Source organism: Euleptes europaea, chromosome 5 (genome assembly GCF_029931775.1).
Source record: "Euleptes europaea isolate rEulEur1 chromosome 5, rEulEur1.hap1, whole genome shotgun sequence".
NCBI lineage: Eukaryota > Metazoa > Chordata > Lepidosauria > Squamata > Sphaerodactylidae > Euleptes > Euleptes europaea.
This window is the reverse complement of record NC_079316.1, coordinates 6,275,132-6,294,076: the sequence shown is the minus strand read 5'-3', so window position 1 is coordinate 6,294,076 and position 18,945 is coordinate 6,275,132. Positions and strand designations below refer to the sequence as shown.

At 47.3% G+C, this 18,945-nt stretch overlaps 2 protein-coding genes across 2 annotated transcripts in view; one reads left to right on the top strand and one right to left on the bottom strand.

Moving 5' to 3' along the window:
• Positions 1 to 18,945, bottom strand: part of PSMD1 (proteasome 26S subunit, non-ATPase 1) — a 102,791-nt gene that overhangs the window by 32,844 nt on the left and 51,002 nt on the right. The gene's annotated exons all lie outside the window — the stretch shown is intronic.
• HTR2B (5-hydroxytryptamine receptor 2B) lies at positions 2,214 to 18,722 on the top strand. Its single transcript, XM_056849316.1, has 5 exons — positions 2,214 to 2,283; positions 4,390 to 4,440; positions 4,634 to 4,975; positions 13,699 to 13,899; positions 17,848 to 18,722. The coding sequence occupies exons 1-5, from the start codon at positions 2,214 to 2,216 to the stop codon at positions 18,720 to 18,722; spliced, it is 1,539 nt and encodes a 512-aa protein (XP_056705294.1).

Genomic DNA, 18,945 nt, shown 5'->3' with positions numbered 1-18,945 from the left:
AACTTCTTCAGGCAGGCCGTGATGGAACTCTGCTTTCTTCGGGGCCTTCAGGATTCATCTGGAATTCATTATTCTGGTTGTTTTTAACTTACGTTATATATTTTATATTGTAATGTATTATTGTTGGAAGCTGCCCTAAGCCTGACTTGGTTGGGAAAGGGCAGGGGGAAGGAAGGAAGGAAGGAAGGAAGGAAGGAAGGAAGGAAGGAAGGAAGGAAGGAAGGAAGGAAGGAAGGAAGGAAGGAAGGAAGGAAGGAAGGAAGGAAGGAAGGAAGGAAGGGAGGGAGGGAGGGAGGGAGGGAGGGAGGGAAGGGAGGGAAGGGAGGAAGGGAGGAAGGGAGGAAGGGAGGAAGGGAGGAAGGAAGGAAGGAAGGAAGGAAGGAAGGAAGGAAGGAAGGAAGGAAGGAAGGGACTATGGCTACTTGAAATATTTTCAGCCAACCGTACTGTCCCAACCACACAGTGAGGCTGGGGCTTTTTGCCCTGAGGCCCCCCAAGCCAGAGGCAGCTTCTGGAGTTGCAGCCCTCATTTTGATCTGCACCAGTTCCTTTCAGAACCTCTGCACGATGCACCATCTCAGACGCCCGCAGCCCGTAAGGGAGCCACCTGCTCTGAGGTCCACGCAGTGTGCTTCACCGTGCTAGTGTGGTCTACAAGTCAGAGTCTGGAAGAACTTCTTTATGCAACGAGTGATGAAAATGTGAAATTCGCTGCCATAGAATGTAATGGTGGCCTCAGGCTTTTAAAAAGGGATTAAACAGATTGATGGAGGATAGGTCAATCAGTGTCAACTAGCCATGGTGACTAAAGGAAACCTCCATGTTCAAAAGAAGTAAACATTTGAATCCCAGTGCCATGAGGCAACATCAGGGCAAAATCTCGGCCTGTAGACCCTGTTGTTGGACCTCCAGAGGAACTGGCTGGCCACTGCGTGAGTCAGGAAGCTGGTCTAGATGACCCTCACTGGTCTAACCCAGCAGGGCTCTTCTGATATTCTTATGAAGGCCTCGGTCTCTGTGCCCTTTTGCTGGACCTCCAGAGGAAGTGGCTGGCCACTGTGTGAGACAAGATGCTGGACTAGGTGGACCCTCACTGGTCTGATCCAGTAGGGCTCTTCTTATGTCCTTTTGAAGGCCTCCGCCTCCATGCCCTGTTATTGGACTTCCAGAGGAAAAGGCTGGCCACTGTGTGAGACGGGATGCAGGACCAGAGGGACCCTCAGTGGTCTGATCCAGCGGGGCTCTTCTGATGTTCTTATTATATATGGCCCTGGCTTAAAGCTCCAAAGCCTGCAAAGATCTTGGGATAGTTGCTTTCTTTTGGACTTAGTTCCCATCTGTAGAACTGAAATACTGGGGCCTCCCTGACCAAGCTGCTAGAAAGATGTATTTTAAAAAGGTTGGAAAGACTCCTGGCATGCTTATATGCGGATGATGCCATTCTTCTTTCCAGAACACCTATTGGAATCAGGAGGGCCTTGTGCTTGCTTGCGACCTATTGTGCTGATAATCAACTCGAGGTTAACTACTCAAAAACTAAAGTAATGGTTTTTGCTAATAAGCCAAAACTTTATTCTTGGTGTCTGAATGGGATTAAGATAGAGCAAGTACACTGCTATAAACACCTGGGTGTGGCCTTTCAGGCAACAGGTTCAAGAAATTCTCACATAGCCCCTGCCTCCGCAAATGCCCAAAAAAGTGCCACAGCTATACAAAAAATTTTCTGGACTAAGGGAGGACATTCAATCACAGCTGCCGTCAAGTTATTTAAAGCTAAAACCCTTTCCCAAATGTTATATGGGGTGCCGCTCATTACTACAGCAAACAACTCCATGATGGAGAAAATCCAATCCAAATTCCTGAGAGCTGTTTTACAAGTCCCTCCCAGCGTCTCCAACACTGCAGTTCAAATGGAGATGGGGGAGGTCACAACTGAAGAAAGGATATGGATTGCTTCGATCTCCTATTGGCTTAAAACAGCTTTACGTCCTAAAAGACTTGTTAATTTAATTTTGCATGATACTTTTGTTTCCCCCTGGTTGAGAAACCTGACGAACAAACTAGGCTACTGTGGTCTCTCACAACATCTGCTCCTATCAATGGACTATTTACAGGCCAGGGCCTTGATAAGGCAAAGAGTTCTGGATGTAGAAAGACAGCATGACCTAAATAGAGTTAAAAATGTGTGTTACAACTGCAGCACTCTTACCAACATGGTCCCGATGTCTTATCTTAACCACTTGGATAATCCAGACTACAGGAAGGACTTCACCTTGATGCGATGTAACGTTCTCCCTTCAGCTATTTTGGAAGGGAGATACAAAAAGTTACCTTATGGTGAACGTTTATGCCCCTGTTCTGATGGGAGTACAGAGACCCTCGAACATGTCATGTTTGACTGTAAAATTTATAGTAAGATATGAGAAGCCATTTCCTCTGTAATAGTTGGTTTCCCAGGGAGATCCAGAGCAATCCGTCTCTCTAACATAATCCGTCTCTCTCAGATAAGGACATGGAGCTAACTTTTAAAGTGGCCAAATTTGGATGGCAAGCTATGAGGACTAGGCGTGCATGGGTTGAACTCAATGGTTGAGCGATGTTAGACTTATATTTATGTTGATTCCAATTATGTATTATATTTTAAAATCATGCTCTCAATGGCTTTTTATGAGTAAGTGATTACTCATGACAAGTATTTATTGGGGTATATACCTGCTATCCTTTTTATGTATGTATATTTATGTATATCTTCTATCTGCTGGTTTTGGACCGTATTAAACTTATTGATTGATTGACTCCTGGCATGCCAGAAGTACTACACAGATTACAGAAAAAGCTGAAGAGCATAATTGTAAACAGTGATACACTTCCTATATTTATGGATAACTTAAAATGTTCCAGCTACAGAGGAGAACATTACATCTGAACATGTCAATATTGCTGCAATATAGAACTGCAAATTGTTGTATGCACCAGTGGGGGGAAAACGGTCCTTTGCTGGACCAATCCACCTAGACTTTGGGGCTAGGGGGTGTAAGCTGAAGATTTGGAGCTCTTGGCTGAAAAAAAAATGTGGGGAAAGAACCTTGGATGGCTGTTTTCCAGATGCCGAAGGGGTGGGGGAATCTCTACTCATTTGTTACTTTGCTTTCGAGCTGGACGCGCTGGAATGAGTCAATCAACAGATGATACCGGCAGGCTGTGAGTTTACTGATGAAGGCAGAGGAAGGGCTGGGAAGCCCTCGAGGGACCCATTAGGTGCGTAAAAAATAACGAAAGGCAGGACAGAGGGAGGAAAGTGTTGAGGAAAGTGACTCCCCTCTTCCGTTCCATGGGTAAGGACAAAAGCCCAAACGACGAAGCAGAGCCGAACGCACTGGAGGAGTTAATGGCAAGACAGCCGGGCTGCTTTTGAAGAAGGAAATGCAATTAGAGGAAGACGTTCTAGAAATCCAGCGTGACAAATGAGGAAGCGTGCACACACGCTTTCGGAAAGGAACGTACCCAAACCAAACGACGAGAGGATTCTACTACAATCCAGAGAGAGGAAAAAATATAAAACTAAGGTAAGGTGTTCTTTTTAAGATCCTATCTTCTCTGTGAGGATAGGAGATAAGAACTGTAGTACACAGTTTATTGAGAAGTGCAACAGAAATAGCTAAGAACAAATGCGAGAGTCCAAAGGGCAATTCTGTGCGTCTGTTCATGAAGAACTGTTAAAGGTTTGCGCCAGATTCTGTGCTAGATAGATTTAAAGCCTGTTTGGCCAAAACTTTGTTTGAGAATCCACAAACAATAACCCCAGCCTGACAGAATTACGACACCCCCCCCACTCATCTGAACAAATTCCAGCCTCATTCGGTTTTATCTTCAGTTTTACTTTGGAGGCTGCCTGCTCTTCACCTGGTGAATAAGTGGAGATGTAACAGAGTGAATCTCTACCCAGTTGGAGACTTGCTATTCCATTGCTGAGGGCAATAAAGAAAACAGAATTTTACGGACAGAAAAGGAATCGGAGTTATTCTCTTAAGACTTCGCTATTGCCACGTAGCTGTTTATAGGAGCGGAGGGGCACCCGCGCAGGATGACTGAGCTCCCTCTGTGTTTTTGGAAATCATAAGCTGCGTTTTTATCAAAAAATTGGAGGATTTGCGTTTTTATGTTAAATCAACCTGACACTCCTCCAAATTCTGTGTAACAATTCCAGTCTATCATTTTTTTTTTTAAAAAAAAGATGAAATGTAATTTGCGTACGTTCTTTTATGCAGGGAGAAGCCTTGAAGGTTCAGCGTCTTACAACAGAAGAAATGGTATGAGCAGACACAAGGAGCTAATTCAGTACTCTGCTCTGCCCCATCTTTTGAATTCTCTGATCGCTTCCATTTAAAGGTACAGTCAGCTTTGAGTCCAACAACACCATAGACACCAACGAGATATTCGGTGTATCCACTGAAAGGAGCAGTCCAGCAAACTGAGTTCCAGAATTGCTAGAAATGGCCCTGAGTCGACACACTGGTTTTTAAGCCCCCCTGGACCGGAAGAAACAATTCTGGACACGTGTGAAGAACCTCTCGGCATAGCAGATGAGCTGTTTACAATGCCGATCTTCTGTCAACATCGTACCGGACCAAAGAGGAAGGACACATTCTCAGGCTTTATAAAGTATTCGAGGAACATCCGATCTCTGAACACCCCTTCCTGGGCACCAAGATGGCCGTGCCTCTGAATACATCTGGATCTGGCAATGAATCTACGCAGCCGTCTACCGAGGAAGGGAACAGGCTGCATTGGGCGGCCCTGCTCATCCTTATGGTTATCATCCCCACTATTGGGGGGAATATCCTCGTCATACTGGCCGTGTCCTTGGAAAAAAAGTTGCAATACGCCACCAATTACTTCCTCATGTCTCTGGCCGTGGCCGATCTGCTTGTCGGGTTGTTTGTGATGCCGATAGCCCTTCTTACTGTAATGTTCGGTGAGTATTAGATCCTGCTCCTCTGAAGAAATGTTGTAAGCAAGCTGTGGGAAGTCCTTTCCATTTTACTTTCCTGGTGGTGGTGGTGGTGGAAAGGGCTGTCAAGTCACAGCCGACTTATGGCGACCCCATAGGGTTTTCAAGGAAAGAAACGAACAGGGGAGGTCTGCTGCTGCCTGCCTCCGCATTGTGTCCCTGGACTTCACTGGTGGTCTACCGTCCAAGTACTAACCAGGGCCAACCCTGCTTAGCTTCAGAGATCTGACAAGATTGGGCTAGCCTGGGCAATCCGCTTCTAACAGCTGCCTGGTGCCTTCACACACACACCCCAAGCAAAGCACAAAATAAATAAAAACAAAACTTAAAAACTATCTGCTACACTCTCACTTCTTCCGGCTAAGATAATAGCAGTCTGGGGGAAAGAGAGCAAATTACTGGGGGGTGGGGGGATGATACTTCACAGATGTTACCTTGGCTTCTACTATACACACAGTTGTGATAGTTTCAGGGCTCAGATGAAAACACACACACACACAGTTCCTACAAAGTCGAGACAAGGGGACTGGCTAGTAGTTTGCGAGCCAGTGGTGAATTCGCTATGAATGCCAGTGACGGGCGCCATTCCAAAAGAGCTTCACTTCACTAACTAGGCTGGTGCCGCTGCAAGCGCTTGATTCATAACAGAGACTTTCTAACACAATGTGAGAGATTGAGACGGTTGTTAGATCTAATGAAATAAACCTCATTTCAGGATGGGTGTATATGGGCCTTGCCATGCATTTTCTGTAATTACTAGTCCAAACGGTCTAACCTGAAGCAATTTTAAGCATCGTTCGTGTGGAATTCAGTTTAATATAATCCTCAGCAATGCCCCCCCCCCAATGATCTTGCTTAAACGTAAGTTTCTGCTTCTTCTTTTTGAAAGGGCTAGAAAGGAGGGTTTAGAAACTTTCCCTGGCTACAAAAAAACAGATCTTGTAGTTGGACAGAGAACCCTGAAAGTTTCAAGTCAGGTTCAAAACGAACAGGTTAAATGATGCAGCCTCAACAGCCAGATTTTTTCTGGGTTGAAGGTAAGGTTGCCAACTCTGTGCTGGGAAATTCCTGGGGATCTGGGGGTGGAGCCTGAGGACGGCAGGGTTTGAGTGTGGCAGACCTCAGAAACATTATAATGCTTTGGAGGGTGAGGGAACTGATTTCTGTGATCTGGGGTTCAGTTGTAATTCTGGGAGATCTCCAGGCCCCACCTGGAGGATGGCAACACTACTTATAGAATAATAGAGTTGGAAGGGACCACCAGGGTCATCTAGTCCAACCCTACTTGAAGGCCATATAGCTGAATATTCTGATGAGCTACAGACAAGAAGCAAAACTGCAAATCAGCACATTCTGGGACTGCTTGGATAGGAGGAGATGGAAGTTGGGGGAATGCAGCCTCAGCTCCTGCTGGTGATAAAAAGGCTTTTACATAAGCGGTCCACACCCCAATGCGACCCCCAATACACTCACAAATAAACCCTCTTGTGGAGGCTTCACCTGATACTCGTCAAGGCTGTTCAACTGAGACAGCACCCGACGGAAACCTCATTTCATTGAGAGAAAACACAAAGTCCCCCCCCCCAACTCAGAGAAATGTACACAACTGATTCAGCCCACAAAGCCATGGGTTTTCTGGGCCCACATAGGAAAATTCAGAATTTTTGAGGACAGAATGCCAGGCCTACTGCAAGTCTGCACTGAAACTGGTAGCTAACTCTTCCACCAGAATTATAAAAGCACACCACCACAACTCTTCCACCCCAATTATAAAAGCACACCACCTGTATGCAACAAAAAGTGTTAGGATGTACAGAACGTATGATGATGTCTCCGAATATCACCCAGGCAGAGCAGGTCTGATGGTAAAGGTGTAGAAAGTGTGTACAGCACCATCCGCTATGGCACTTGTTTCCCACGCCTGGCAACTTGGTCTCTGTCACAAACCTGTGATCCTAAAGAGCTGAGAATTGATATAAATTTCACTGAGCCATAGATGAAAAGAAAGGGACTACTTTTATTTATGTATGTATCTGCTTAACTTATATCTTCCCTTTCTCCCCAAAGGGGACCCAAAGCGGTCTATATCATTTTCCTCTCCTCCATTTTATCCTCACAAAAAGCTCTCCTTCCCTGGAGGTTTTTAAGCAGAGGTTAGATGGCCATCTGTCAGCAATGCTGATTCTATGACCTTAGGCAGATGATGAGAGGGAGGGCATCTTGGCCATCTTCTGGGCATGGAGTAGGGGTCACTGGGGGTGTCAGGGCGGAGGCAGTTGTAAATTTCCTGCATTGTGCAGGGGGTTGGACTAGATGACCCTGGTGGTCCAACTCTATGATTCTATGAACAACCCTGTGAGGCAGGCAATGGTAAACCGCCTCTGTCTATCTTTTGCCCTGACCTGGATGAGCCAGGCTAGCTGGATCTCGTCATATCTTTGAAGCTAAGTAGGGTGACTCTCGTTAAGTACTGGGATAGGAGACCACTCAGGAAGTCCAGGTTTGCTACGCAGAGGCAGGCAATGGCAAACCACCTCTGAACATCTCTTGCCTTGAAAACCCCACGGGGTCACTATACATTGGCCGCCACCTGACAGCACTTCTCACCAACAAACTGCTTAGCAATCTTGGCGTCTCACCTTACTCGGTTTATTTATATTTATTTATTTATTTATTTATTATTTCATTTTAATGCCCCGTTCTCCCCATCCAAGACCGGGCTCAGAGCGGCTTACAAGGAATATAATACCCCATTTAATCAATAAAAAACATTAAAACTGCATTTAAAATGACCCTATAAAAGTTATACAAAAATTTTTAAGCCGCCTCTAAAGTGTAAAACATAAACTTACAACAAGACAAGCAGATGGAACTAAATTCCCAGTTCGATAAAGGGAAAGTATAACGGCAGTGAGGGAGGCCAGCATTCATATATAGGGAACTGTAGCTAGCCTCAACCATAGGCCTGGGGGAATAGCTCTGTCTTTAAGGTCCCATGGGCCCCTGGTCTCACTAGACAGGCTATTCCACCAGGCAGGGGCCAGGGCTGAAAAAGCCCTGGCCCTGGTCAAGGCCAGCCGGACAATTCTCAGGCCAGGGACCACCAAAAGGTTGGTATTAGTTGAACTAAGAGTCCTCCAGGGAACATACCAGGAGAGGTGGTCCTTTCTTTGTGTGTGTGAAGTGCAGTCAAGTCGTTTCCGACTCATGGCGACCCTATGAATCAATGTCCTCCAAAGTGTCCTATCCTTAACAGCCTTGTTCAGATCTTGCAAATTGAGGGCCGTGGCTTCCTTTATAGAGTCAAACCACCTCTTGTTGGGTCTTCCTCTTTTCCTGCTGCCTTCAACTTTTCCTAGCATGATTGTCTTTTCCAGTGACTCTTGTCTTCTCATATGTCCAAAGTACATATTGACTGGTTCTCGTAGGTTATCAGGGCTGTGTAACCGTGGTCTTGGTATTTTCTTTCCTGACGGTTACACAGCCCGGATAACCTACGAGAACCAATGAACTCTGACAGTGAAAGCCTTCGACAATACATATTGACTGCTCCTTAAACTTTTCATTAATCCCGCGCTAACATGACTGTAACCAAGGTTAGAAACCTTGGAATCTTAATACAGACGCCAACAAAAGCACCCCTTATGCAGTGGGAAAGTTTAAATGGGGGGGGGGGAGAGTGAGAAATCATAATTTAATGGTGGGGGGTGAGGTTATTTGCAGGCATTTTTTAAAACACAGCTGAGCTAAAAAGCGGAGCTTGCTTCCCTAAGATGTCTACTTGGCAAGCCAACGCCACGGTTTTCTGCCACCTCGACAATTGGTGGAAGAGGAGAAGCGTTCACAGAAAGTAAACGCCAGGAGTAAAATGCCTGGAGTGGGGGGGGTGGGGGTTGAGGCCTGGAGCGAGAATACAAACTGAGCCCTGGTAATCCCTTAGAAATTCATTAGCTGGAGGAGTGTTTAAATTAAGCATTATCAACGCAGGAGTTGGCTGATGCCACCCACCCCTTCCCGACTTCCCAGACCTCAGTGCTTTCACAGTTGTTGAGAATATGGACACTGAACACAAATATTATTCCTTTGATTTCTGACAGTTATTTATGTGGAGGATCCGAGAGAGGAACTGTTTGAAGCAGGGAACCGTCAGTTGGGCCAGGTTCCTGGGCCTGGGGTTTTCAAACCGTGTTCTGGAGTTCCTCAACAAGGAAGATCAGTAACAGATACACATGAGACCTGTGGTTCTCAAACTCACCTCTGCTTTTCAAGACCGACTGGCAAAGTAAACATCTTCCCCAACATAAATCACAGGAATCTCACATTTATATATGTGTGTGTGTGTTTAGCATACATAGATATATAGCACTGCTGAGCAACGAGCTGTATTTCAAGGCCATTTTCCCCATTCTGCAGAAGCAAACCCCAATGGCCCACCAATTTCCCCCAGAGAGGTGAAATAATCTAGTTAACACAAATTTGAGAGGGGGATCCACGCTTAAGTTGTAGCCAGCAGGTCTAAAACACCCCCCCAGAAGTCTAGTTTAGTGCTGCACAAAAATCCCCCTCTTGAAGAAATTAACAGAGAAACAAAGACAGAGAAGGAAGGCATCAGAGCAGCAGGAAACAGAGGAAACACTGGGTCATTCATTGGAAATCAGGCTAGCCCTCAAATTCTTGAAACATGGTAAATGCACACCTGCACACACAAGAGACCACAAGTTTCAGCAATATTAAGGTACAGGAAAAAAGTTCTTGCCTTGCTAGAAAGAGCCTCATTACTTCAAACACTCCAATTTAATTGGTTATTTGAAGCCTTTTAAAATCCGGCTTGACTGTGCTCCAAGAACACGAGTTTAAAAACCTAAGAAATTAAAGGAAATCTGGGGGAGGGGGGAATCTTTGGTAGGTATTTTGTTTCTATTAAACATACAATGTGCTTCCTACTTCACAATCAATCCTTTACCATAATAAGTTGAACACATGAAGCTTCCTTGTACTGAATCAGATCCTTGGTCCATCAAGTATTGTCTACTCAGAAGGGTGGATAAAATCAATATTTTATAAAATAAATAAATCAGATTTTTTAAAATTTAAATTGGATTTTTAAAATTTAAATTGGATTTTTAAAAAATAAAATTCTTTTGGAGGAAAAATCTATCTAAAGATAGTTTTCTATTTAAGATACATTATAGTCCAACGGCTATTCATCAGGAAATAAGGATTAGTTTTTAATTATGTAGCATGAGGCTGTATATTTATGCAATGTTTAATTTTTAATTTTTTTTTGGTAAACAAATTCCATTAATCCATTCACAATCTCACGTTCTTCCAGAGGTTTTTGTAAGATTATTTTGGACAGTTTTTCTAATGAGAAGATATTATCACAGATGCTTGTTTTGCAGTTCTCAAAAGTGTGACTTTGTGTCTGTAGAGATAACATGCCTCTTCTTCTCAGCAAAAATGTTATAAAATAAACATACAGAGTTGAAGGGGAAAAAACCTTAATCCCATTGTTCCTTTGCAAATCTAAATACACAGAATCAACCTCTTACCTCTTAAGTGCTAAGTTCCAAGAGGTTCAATGAATAGATTGTTTGGAGTGGAATAGATTTGCACAAGTAGCTAAGTGTGAAGAGGGGCAAGCAGTAAAAATGAAAGGGCAACCTTGTGAGCAGAATACTCCACAAGTCTTGGGATCTTTGTATAATAAATGTGCAAGTCAATTGCTTGCCTGTGCAACTCAGACTTGAGGCAAGTGCTGAAGACACTTCAGGGGTGGCAACCTCTTCCCAACCCCAGTGGGTTCCAACAACTGCACTAACACTTAACTGTACAGAACAGGCACTTTAATGCAAATCCAAAAGGGGTGGCGGTGGTGGAAATAGTAACCAGGATCTGTAAGTCCTTGGCGAGGCCTTGAAGTGCTTGCCAGTCAATTAATAAGAGTTCGCTGGTTCCAGGCCCTTCTTCCCAGGGCTCGCCCGACACTGTCCAAACAACAAAGTCTGTACCTGGAACTTCAGTCCTGCAGCAGGAATCCCTGAAGTTCTCTGCTCCAGTCCTTGGTCCCTTCTTCCAGCTTTTCCCACCAGCATGATCCCAACATGAGGAACCTTTCAGAATTTCCTTGCACCCAACATATTAATCAGGTACTCAGCAGGAGTCAGTGGAGGCTAAGATTTTAAGCTAAGATCCCTGTTACTGAGAGTTTGAGTTGTACGCCCTTGATGTGAGCCATGATTTGTCCATTCTAAAATTAGTTTCTCCAAAGACTGGCAGGCTTACAAGCATTCTTCAGATCTGTGCACCATTTGTACATATGTCTTGTCATTTTCTCTGCCTCGTACATCAGACCCAATGCTCCTGGAAGAGCTGCAGCCTTGAATCTGCATCATTCTCATGCTGTTTTGTAAGTACTTGGACAGGATGTGGTGTGCCTAACACTATCAGGACCATCGAGCGCACTGTGACCGCACCAGAAAAGTCAAACACTCTTTACAAAACCCCAGAACATGATTTGAAAAACTTGCTCACTCGGTGCGTCAAGTGCTGTCAAGTGGCTTCTGCCGTATGGCGACCCTATGAATCAATCAATAACAACCTTGCTCAGGTCTAAAAAGGACACAGGCTACATCACGGGCATCTTTAGGGACAGCCAATGCAATTTTTGGGAAAGCAGCCAGATAGGACAGGCTTTGGTGCCAGTGGCTTCATTAAAAGGAACACAAAGAAGGTTTACATCAAAAACAATCCTAGGCACCAAACCTGACTCAACAGAAAGAGCAATGCAGAACTGGATAGAAGGAAGAGACATGTCTTGCTTAAAAAACCCACAAGCCCCTAAGCCAGTGATGGCGAACCTTTTAGCGGCCGAGTGCCCAAACTGCAAACCAAAACCCATTTATTTATAGCAAAGTGCCAACACGGCAATTTAACCAGAATACTGAGGTTTCCTCCCAGCTGGGCGGCGGGGAGTCCAGGGAAGGGGTGTGTGCTTGCAGTTCAAAGCCTGGGGAGTCCAGGGAAGGGGGGGGCGCTTTGAACTGCTCTGAGCAGTTAAAAGCCCGGGGAGTCCAGGGAAGGGTGTGTGTGCTTTGTGGAGCAGTTCAAAGACGCAACGGCTGCGCATGCCCACAGAGAGGGCTCAGCGTGCCAAGTCTGGCACGCGTGCCATAGGTTCGCCAACACTGCCCTAAGCGCTCAGTCCCTGCTCCAGCAGGGTAGCCAGCAATGGTGCTACCAGGTGAAAGATGTTTCATTTATAAATTGCCAAGCAAATCTACACACTTAAAAAAAAACTTTTTTTGCACATGCGTAAAAGTATAGCACTGCACAAACACACACTTTTTTTACTGCTTTAGTAAGCAGCCGTGCCTGCAGGTAGGGGCAGTGGCTCAGTGGCAGAGCATCCGCTTGGCATGCAGAAGGTCCCAGGTTCAATCCCCAGCATCTCCAGTTAAAGGGACCAGGCAAGTAGGTGATGGGAAAGACCTTTGCCTGAGACCCTGGAGAGCCGCTGCCGGTCTGAGTAGACAATACTGACTCTGATAGACCAAAGGTCTGATTCAGTATAAGGCAGCTTCATGTGTTCAAGCCATAGCAGGTGTCATAGGCTGTAGCTCCATTCCACTAATGGGGGCACACCGCTGTGAGGCAAGGAGCTGTGCCCCCGAGGTAAGCCTGCTGTGTCAGGGGGTAGGCTCGTTGTGCTGGGAGAACATGCCGATAGCAGGACAACTCGACAGGATTCAACCCCAGACTCAAAAAGGAGGGCGAATGGGGAGCTCAGTGGAAGAGCATCCTCTTGGCATAGCGAAGCTCCCAGGTTCAATCCCCAGCATCTCCAACTTACTTAAGCGCTGGGAGCCAGTGTGGTGTAGTGGTTAAGAGCGGTGGTTTGGAGCGGTGGACTCTGATCTGGAGAATTTGATTCCCCACTCCTCCACATGAGCGGCGGAGGCTGATCTGGTGAACTAGATTTGTTTCCCCACTCCTACACACGAAGCCAGCAGGGTGACCTTGGGCTAGTCACAGCTCTGTTAGAGCTCTCTCAGCCTCACCTACCTCACAGGGTGTCTGTTGTGGGGAGGGGAATGGAAGGCAGTTGCAAGCCGGTTTAATTCTTCCTTAAGTGGTAGAGAAAGTTGGCATATAAAAACCAACTCTTCTTCTTCTTAAAGATCAGGCAGTAGGTGATGTGAAAAACCTCTCCCTGAGAATCTGGAGAGCTGCTGCCAGAGTAGACAATACGGACCTCGATGGGCCGATGGTCTGATTCAGTATAAGCCAGCTTCATGTGTTCATGTTGGAGAGGGCTGTGGCTCAATGGAAGAGCATCTGTTTGGCTTGCAGAAGGTCCCAGGTTCAACCCTCGCATTCTCCAATTAAAAGGACCAAGCAGCAGGTGATGGGAATGACCTCTGCCTGAGACCCTGGAGAGCTGCTGCCAGTCTGAGTAGACAAGACTGATTTGAGGGACTAATGGTCTGATTCAGTATAAGGTGTGTTCATGGCAGCTGCCACAGGTACTTTTTGTAACTACATGTATTAATTTTTTCTAAATTAAAAACACCACTAAAAGCATAGCTTCATGGAACTAACACCAAAGGCCTCACAAGAAGATCATTCAGCAAGGCGCTCCCACACTCACAGCACCGATCCTGACGCCCTTTCCCACTCTCTTTCAGAGATAGCGTGGCCCCTTCCGCGGGACCTGTGCCCCGTCTGGCTGTTCCTGGACGTCCTCTTTTCCACAGCTTCCATTATGCATCTCTGCGCCATCTCGCTGGACCGCTACATTGCCATAAAAAAGCCAATCCAAGCCATCCAGTACAACTCCCGGGCCACGACCCTCATCAAAATAACCGTAGTGTGGCTGATTTCAGTAGGTATGTGGCAAGCAGAGCTTGTGATTTGTAAAAGGCTGGGCTGAACCAGGGAGGGGGGCGCAGTCTGGAGAAACGTTACGTGGGTAATGGGTGACCAGGACAGCATGTGACAGACATGCCCATTTTCCCTAAGGAAGCCACAGAGTGTGGCGGTGTGGTGGTTAAGAGTGACAGACAAGTATCTGGGAAATCCAGGTTCGAATCCCCTCTTGTGCCATGGAAGCACACTAGGTGACCTTGGGCCAGTCACTCTCTCTCAACCTAACCCACCTCACAGGGGCGTTGTTAGGATAAAATGGAGGAGAAAAGGACACTGTAAGTCACTGAAGGTCCACACTGGGGGGAAAAGGCAGGGTACAAATGAATTAAATAGCCAGCATGGTGTAGTGCTTAAGAGTGGTGGTTTGAAGCAGTGGACACTGATCTGGAGAACCCGGTTTGATTCCCCACTCCTCCACATGAGCGGCAAAGGCTAATCTGGTGAACTGGATTTGTTTCTCCACTCCTCCACATGAAGCCAGCCAGGTGACCTTGGGCTAGTCACACTGTCTCAGCCCCACCTACCTCACAGGGTGTCTGTTGCAGGGAGGGGAAGGGAAGGTGATTGTAAGCCGGTTTGAGTCTTCCTTAAGTGGTAGAGAAAGTCGGCATATAAAAACCAACTCTTCTTCTTCTAAATAAAGACATGGCCAGCACTTGGCCAGACACACTCAAACACATCAGGCTGGGTCCAGCATCTCCACTCTCAGTTGTTGGAGCTGAAGTGGGGAGGGGCTGTGGCTCAGTGGAAGGACATCTACTTTGCATGCAGAAGGTCCCAGGTTCAATCCCCGGCATCTCTAGTTAAAAGGACAGGGCAGTAGGTGATGTCAAAGACCTCTGACTGGGACCCCGGAGAGCCGCTGCCAGTCAGAGCAGACAATTCAGAACTTGGGGGAACCAATGGTTTGATTCACTATAAGGCAGCTTCATTTGTTTATGTGTGAATCAGAACAGGAGCCAAGGTTTAAAGCGCACGTGCATTTTAGTTAGACCTCAGCCCAAGAATTTAAAGCCCTGAGCCCCTGACACCCTGAATACGACAAACCAAAGTGAGGAAAACAATACAACCCACGGAAATCTGCATCTCTTATTCCAACTGCATAATCTGGATTTCTAGAACAGAATTCTAAAGGCCCTAAACATGTGCAAAGTTGAATTGAATTTCTGTAACATGTGAAGTTGCTAGCGGGAGCAAGCATGAAGGAGCGATTGTGTGGCCCAATCACCTCTCTCCACCCTTAGATCCAAACAGAGTGAATTTAGGAAACCAACACCCACACAGAACTTTTTCACAGGGAGAAAAGGATGCTGCAGAAGGCCTGCAAGCTTTATAAAGTACCACAAAGCTCACTGGATCGATTTCCTATTTTCCCATCCCCTGCTGCAGCTTTCTGTGCTCCTCCCCCATGAAATTTTGCTCCTGGAGAGGGAGTCAGAGACCCTCACAAACAGTGGCCCCCCCCCCAAAAAAAAATGAGGGTTCTGCAGCGGGAGGAGGGGAATTAGAAAAATCACGCACACTCCGGGCAACAGAAGTGCTGTTATACTAGCGGAACGTTACTTTTGAATCCAGCCCAAGATGAACGAGACAGGAAATTATGAGGTGTGTTATCAAAATACACAAGCGAAGATCTATTAATAAATGAGGCTAGCAGACTGCTCCTATTATGCTCCTCCTTGACTTCTGAACTCCGCAAAAGGCACGCTGCCCATTGTCGAGGGCCAGTGGGAATGAGGGGGGGAAATGTAAACTTTGAGAATGATAGCAAAAATTAAGAGATGAGAGGAAGTAAATCAATGGTTCCAAACGACTGTCAAGCCAGGACCGAAGGAAAGGAAGTACAGAGCGCAGATTAATGGCACAGCCTGCAGAGTAGTGTCAGGAATTATTTTTTTGAAAATGTCCTTAAGATCTAATATGCGGCAGACAAAGGAGAGGAGGGTAGGGGCGCTGCCCTCTGGGCCAAGGACTACACCCATGATAAAGGCTGCTTCCTACCCGAGCGGATTAAAGAACGCCCCCGGCAATCAGAGAAAAACATCAGGCACATTTGGAACAGAGGATGGGAAACGGCTCGAGAGGCATAGCTTTTTGAAAATGACCTTTTACTATCTGATTTTAGTAGCATTAACCAAGTGCACTTCGCCAGCGCCTTATCGGTCAAGAGATTAACTCAACCTCTAAACTGTCCCCTTCTCAAAAGTTCAAAGTAGTTTAAACACAGGGTTGGATCCAGAGTGAAATTTCCAACTGACTGAAACCCCCACCAATTGCCGCTGCAGAACCCCTCCATGCTCCAGTGGTGTGGAGCCTCCCGTTCTTTTTGGAATAGGTAAATTTGCTGGACCCAGGGGCGTCGCAGCCATTAAGTCCAGGGATGGGGGTGTCACCAGTAACGGCAGAGCAACACGGCTATCCTCTGAAACTGCAAATACGTTCAGCGACAAGCACCGTAATCATGTTTCTGTGACCTGACCTCATATTTAGGGAACTGGCAACTGGAAAAGTTATGTTGTTTTTTTCATTTTGGTGCTTGAAATCCATGACAAACCTTAGCCAACTTTTGTTTCACTTCCAGCATGGTGTAGTGCAGGGGTGGGGAACCTCAGGCCCGGGGGCCGTATGCGGCCCCCGAGGACATTTTTTGTGGCCCTCGGGACCTCCGGGAACCCTGCCGCGGAGGCGGGGCACAGGGTGGCCCTCCCCAAAGGTGTTCCTGGGGCCACGGCTTACAGCGCCCTTGTAGTGCCCTTTGGACCTCCTCTCACCGTCTGTCAGTTGTTGGTCGGCAAGAGGGGAGGGGGAGGGACGCTTCCCCCAAGGCTGCCCCCTACAGCTGCGGCATGCAGGAACGCTGCGGCACATTGTAAGCCCCTCTCGCTGCCTGTCGACTGTTGAGCAGCGGGGCGGGGGGGGGGGAAGGCCAGCGGCTCCCGGTGGTAGAGCATGCATGCGGGAGCTGATTGGGCTTGTTTTTTTTTTAATGGACTCTGGGGGGGAGGGCATGGAGACTGGGGCCTGGTTGCTTGGGTCTCCATGTGCCGCCGGGTGTGTGTGTGTGGGCGGGGGAGGTGGGGAGGCTGGGGCCCGGTCGCGCAGGCTGGCATGCGTGGGTGTGTGTGTGTGGGGGGAGGGTTTTCTCTCTTTTCTTCCTTTTTCTGTCACTCTTTCCCTTTCTCTCCCTCTCTTTCTCCCTCTTTTTCTGTCTCTTTCTTTGTCTCCCTCCGTCCTTTTCTTTCTTTCTCCCCCTCTCTCCATTTCTTTCTCCCTTTCTCTCTCTTCCTCCCTTTTCCTCTTTCTCTGTTTTCCTTCCTCCCTTCCTCCCTTGCCAATCGACTGTGGGCTGCACCCCCGGCGCCTCGTTTTCTGGGGCCCACCGCTGGCTGCCCTCCCACCTGGGAGGGGGGAGCGGGGGAGCCCTGCAGGCCTTCTCTGTGTGGCCTCTCCTGGGGTTGCCAACCTCCAGGTGGTGGCTGGAGACCTGGCAACTCTAGCCTCTCCCCCCCCACCAGGAGATCTACACCTGGTATGGCCCCCGAAAGATGTTATAAATGTGCGAATGGCCCTTGGCAGGAAAAAGGTTCCCCGCCCCTGGTGTAGTGGTTATGAGCGGTGATTTGGAGCAGTGGATTTTAATCTGGAGAACCGGGTTTGATTCCCCACTCCTCCACATGAGTGGCAGAGGCTAATCTGGTGAACCAGGCTGGGTTACCGCTCCTACACATGAAGCCAGCTGGGTGACCTTGGGCTAGTCACAGCCCTCTTAGAGGTTTCTCAGCCCCATCTACCTCTCAGGGTGTCTGTTGTGGGGAGAGGAAGGGAAGGTGATTGTAAGCCGGTTTGATTCTTCCTTAAGCGGTAGAGAAAGTCGGCATATAAAAAAACTCTTCTTCTTCTTCTTCTAGGCATCGCTCTTCCAATCCCCATCCGTGGACTTGGGGAAGGCACCACGACCCTCACAAACTTCACCTGTGTCCTGACGCCTCAGCGCTTTGGAGACTTCATCCTTTATGGCTCAGTCGCGGCCTTCTTCGTCCCGCTGGCCATCATGGTGGTGACCTACTTCCTCACCATCCGAGTCCTGCGCAAGAAGGCCCACCTGATCAACAAGCTGCCGCAGCGCTTGAACTGGAGCGTCGTGTCCACGGTTTTCCAAGGAGACGTGACGCCCGGTTCGTCGCCGGAAAGGCTGGCCACGCAGAATGGCTCAAGGAAGGACAAGACTTTGACCAAAGGAAGAGAAGATCTGCTCATGCGCAGGGTGTCCACAGTTGGGAAGAAGTCGGTCCAGAACATTACTAATGAACAACGGGCGTCTAAGGTCTTGGGGATCGTCTTCTTTCTCTTCTTGTTGATGTGGTGCCCGTTCTTCATAACCAACATCACTTCTGTCCTCTGCAAGTCCGCCTGCAGTGAGGGATTTATCCAAAAGCTCATGGAGATATTCGTTTGGATAGGGTATGTTTCATCAGGCGTGAACCCGCTGGTCTACACCCTTTTCAACAAGACCTTCAGGGAGGCGTTCGGCAGGTACATGACCTGCAATTACCGGACCTCGCTGTCTGCACGGGGCCTTCGGAAATGCTCCAGCAGGCTCTCGTTCAGAAATTCTGTAGCGGAGAACTCAAAGCTTTTCATGATGCACCACGGGATGCGGAACGGGATTAACCCTGTCATGTACCAAAGCCCAATCCAGGCCTCATCGGCTATTCTGCTGGACACGCTGCTGCTCACAGAGAACGAAATGGACAAAACGGAAGAACAAGTCAGCTACGTATAGCAAAATGGGGGGGACCCATAACCTGAACACAATGCATCAGTATGTATATATGGTTTTCGTCCATTATTTGTACAAGACCCGGTTCTAGCAACTCATCTCCTTTCAAGACGAGAGCCCCCTCTTGCCCCAGATCACCTTTCAAAATTAAGAGCTATTTATTCTGTTGCAAAAAAAAATACATATTGAAGCACTGTAGTAGTTTACAAACAATGGGGTGGGGGTT

Excerpts from the sequence above, each read along its gene's own strand:
- HTR2B (XM_056849316.1), top strand. The coding sequence starts at position 2,214 with ATGGTCCCGATGTCTTATCTTAACCACTTGGATAATCCAGACTACAGG. Across the intron at positions 2,284-4,389 it reads GGACTTCACCTTGATGCGAT|GTACAGTCAGCTTTGAGTCC; the intron begins GTAACGTTCTCC and ends TTCCATTTAAAG. Across the intron at positions 4,976-13,698 it reads CCTTCTTACTGTAATGTTCG|AGATAGCGTGGCCCCTTCCG; the intron begins GTGAGTATTAGA and ends ACTCTCTTTCAG.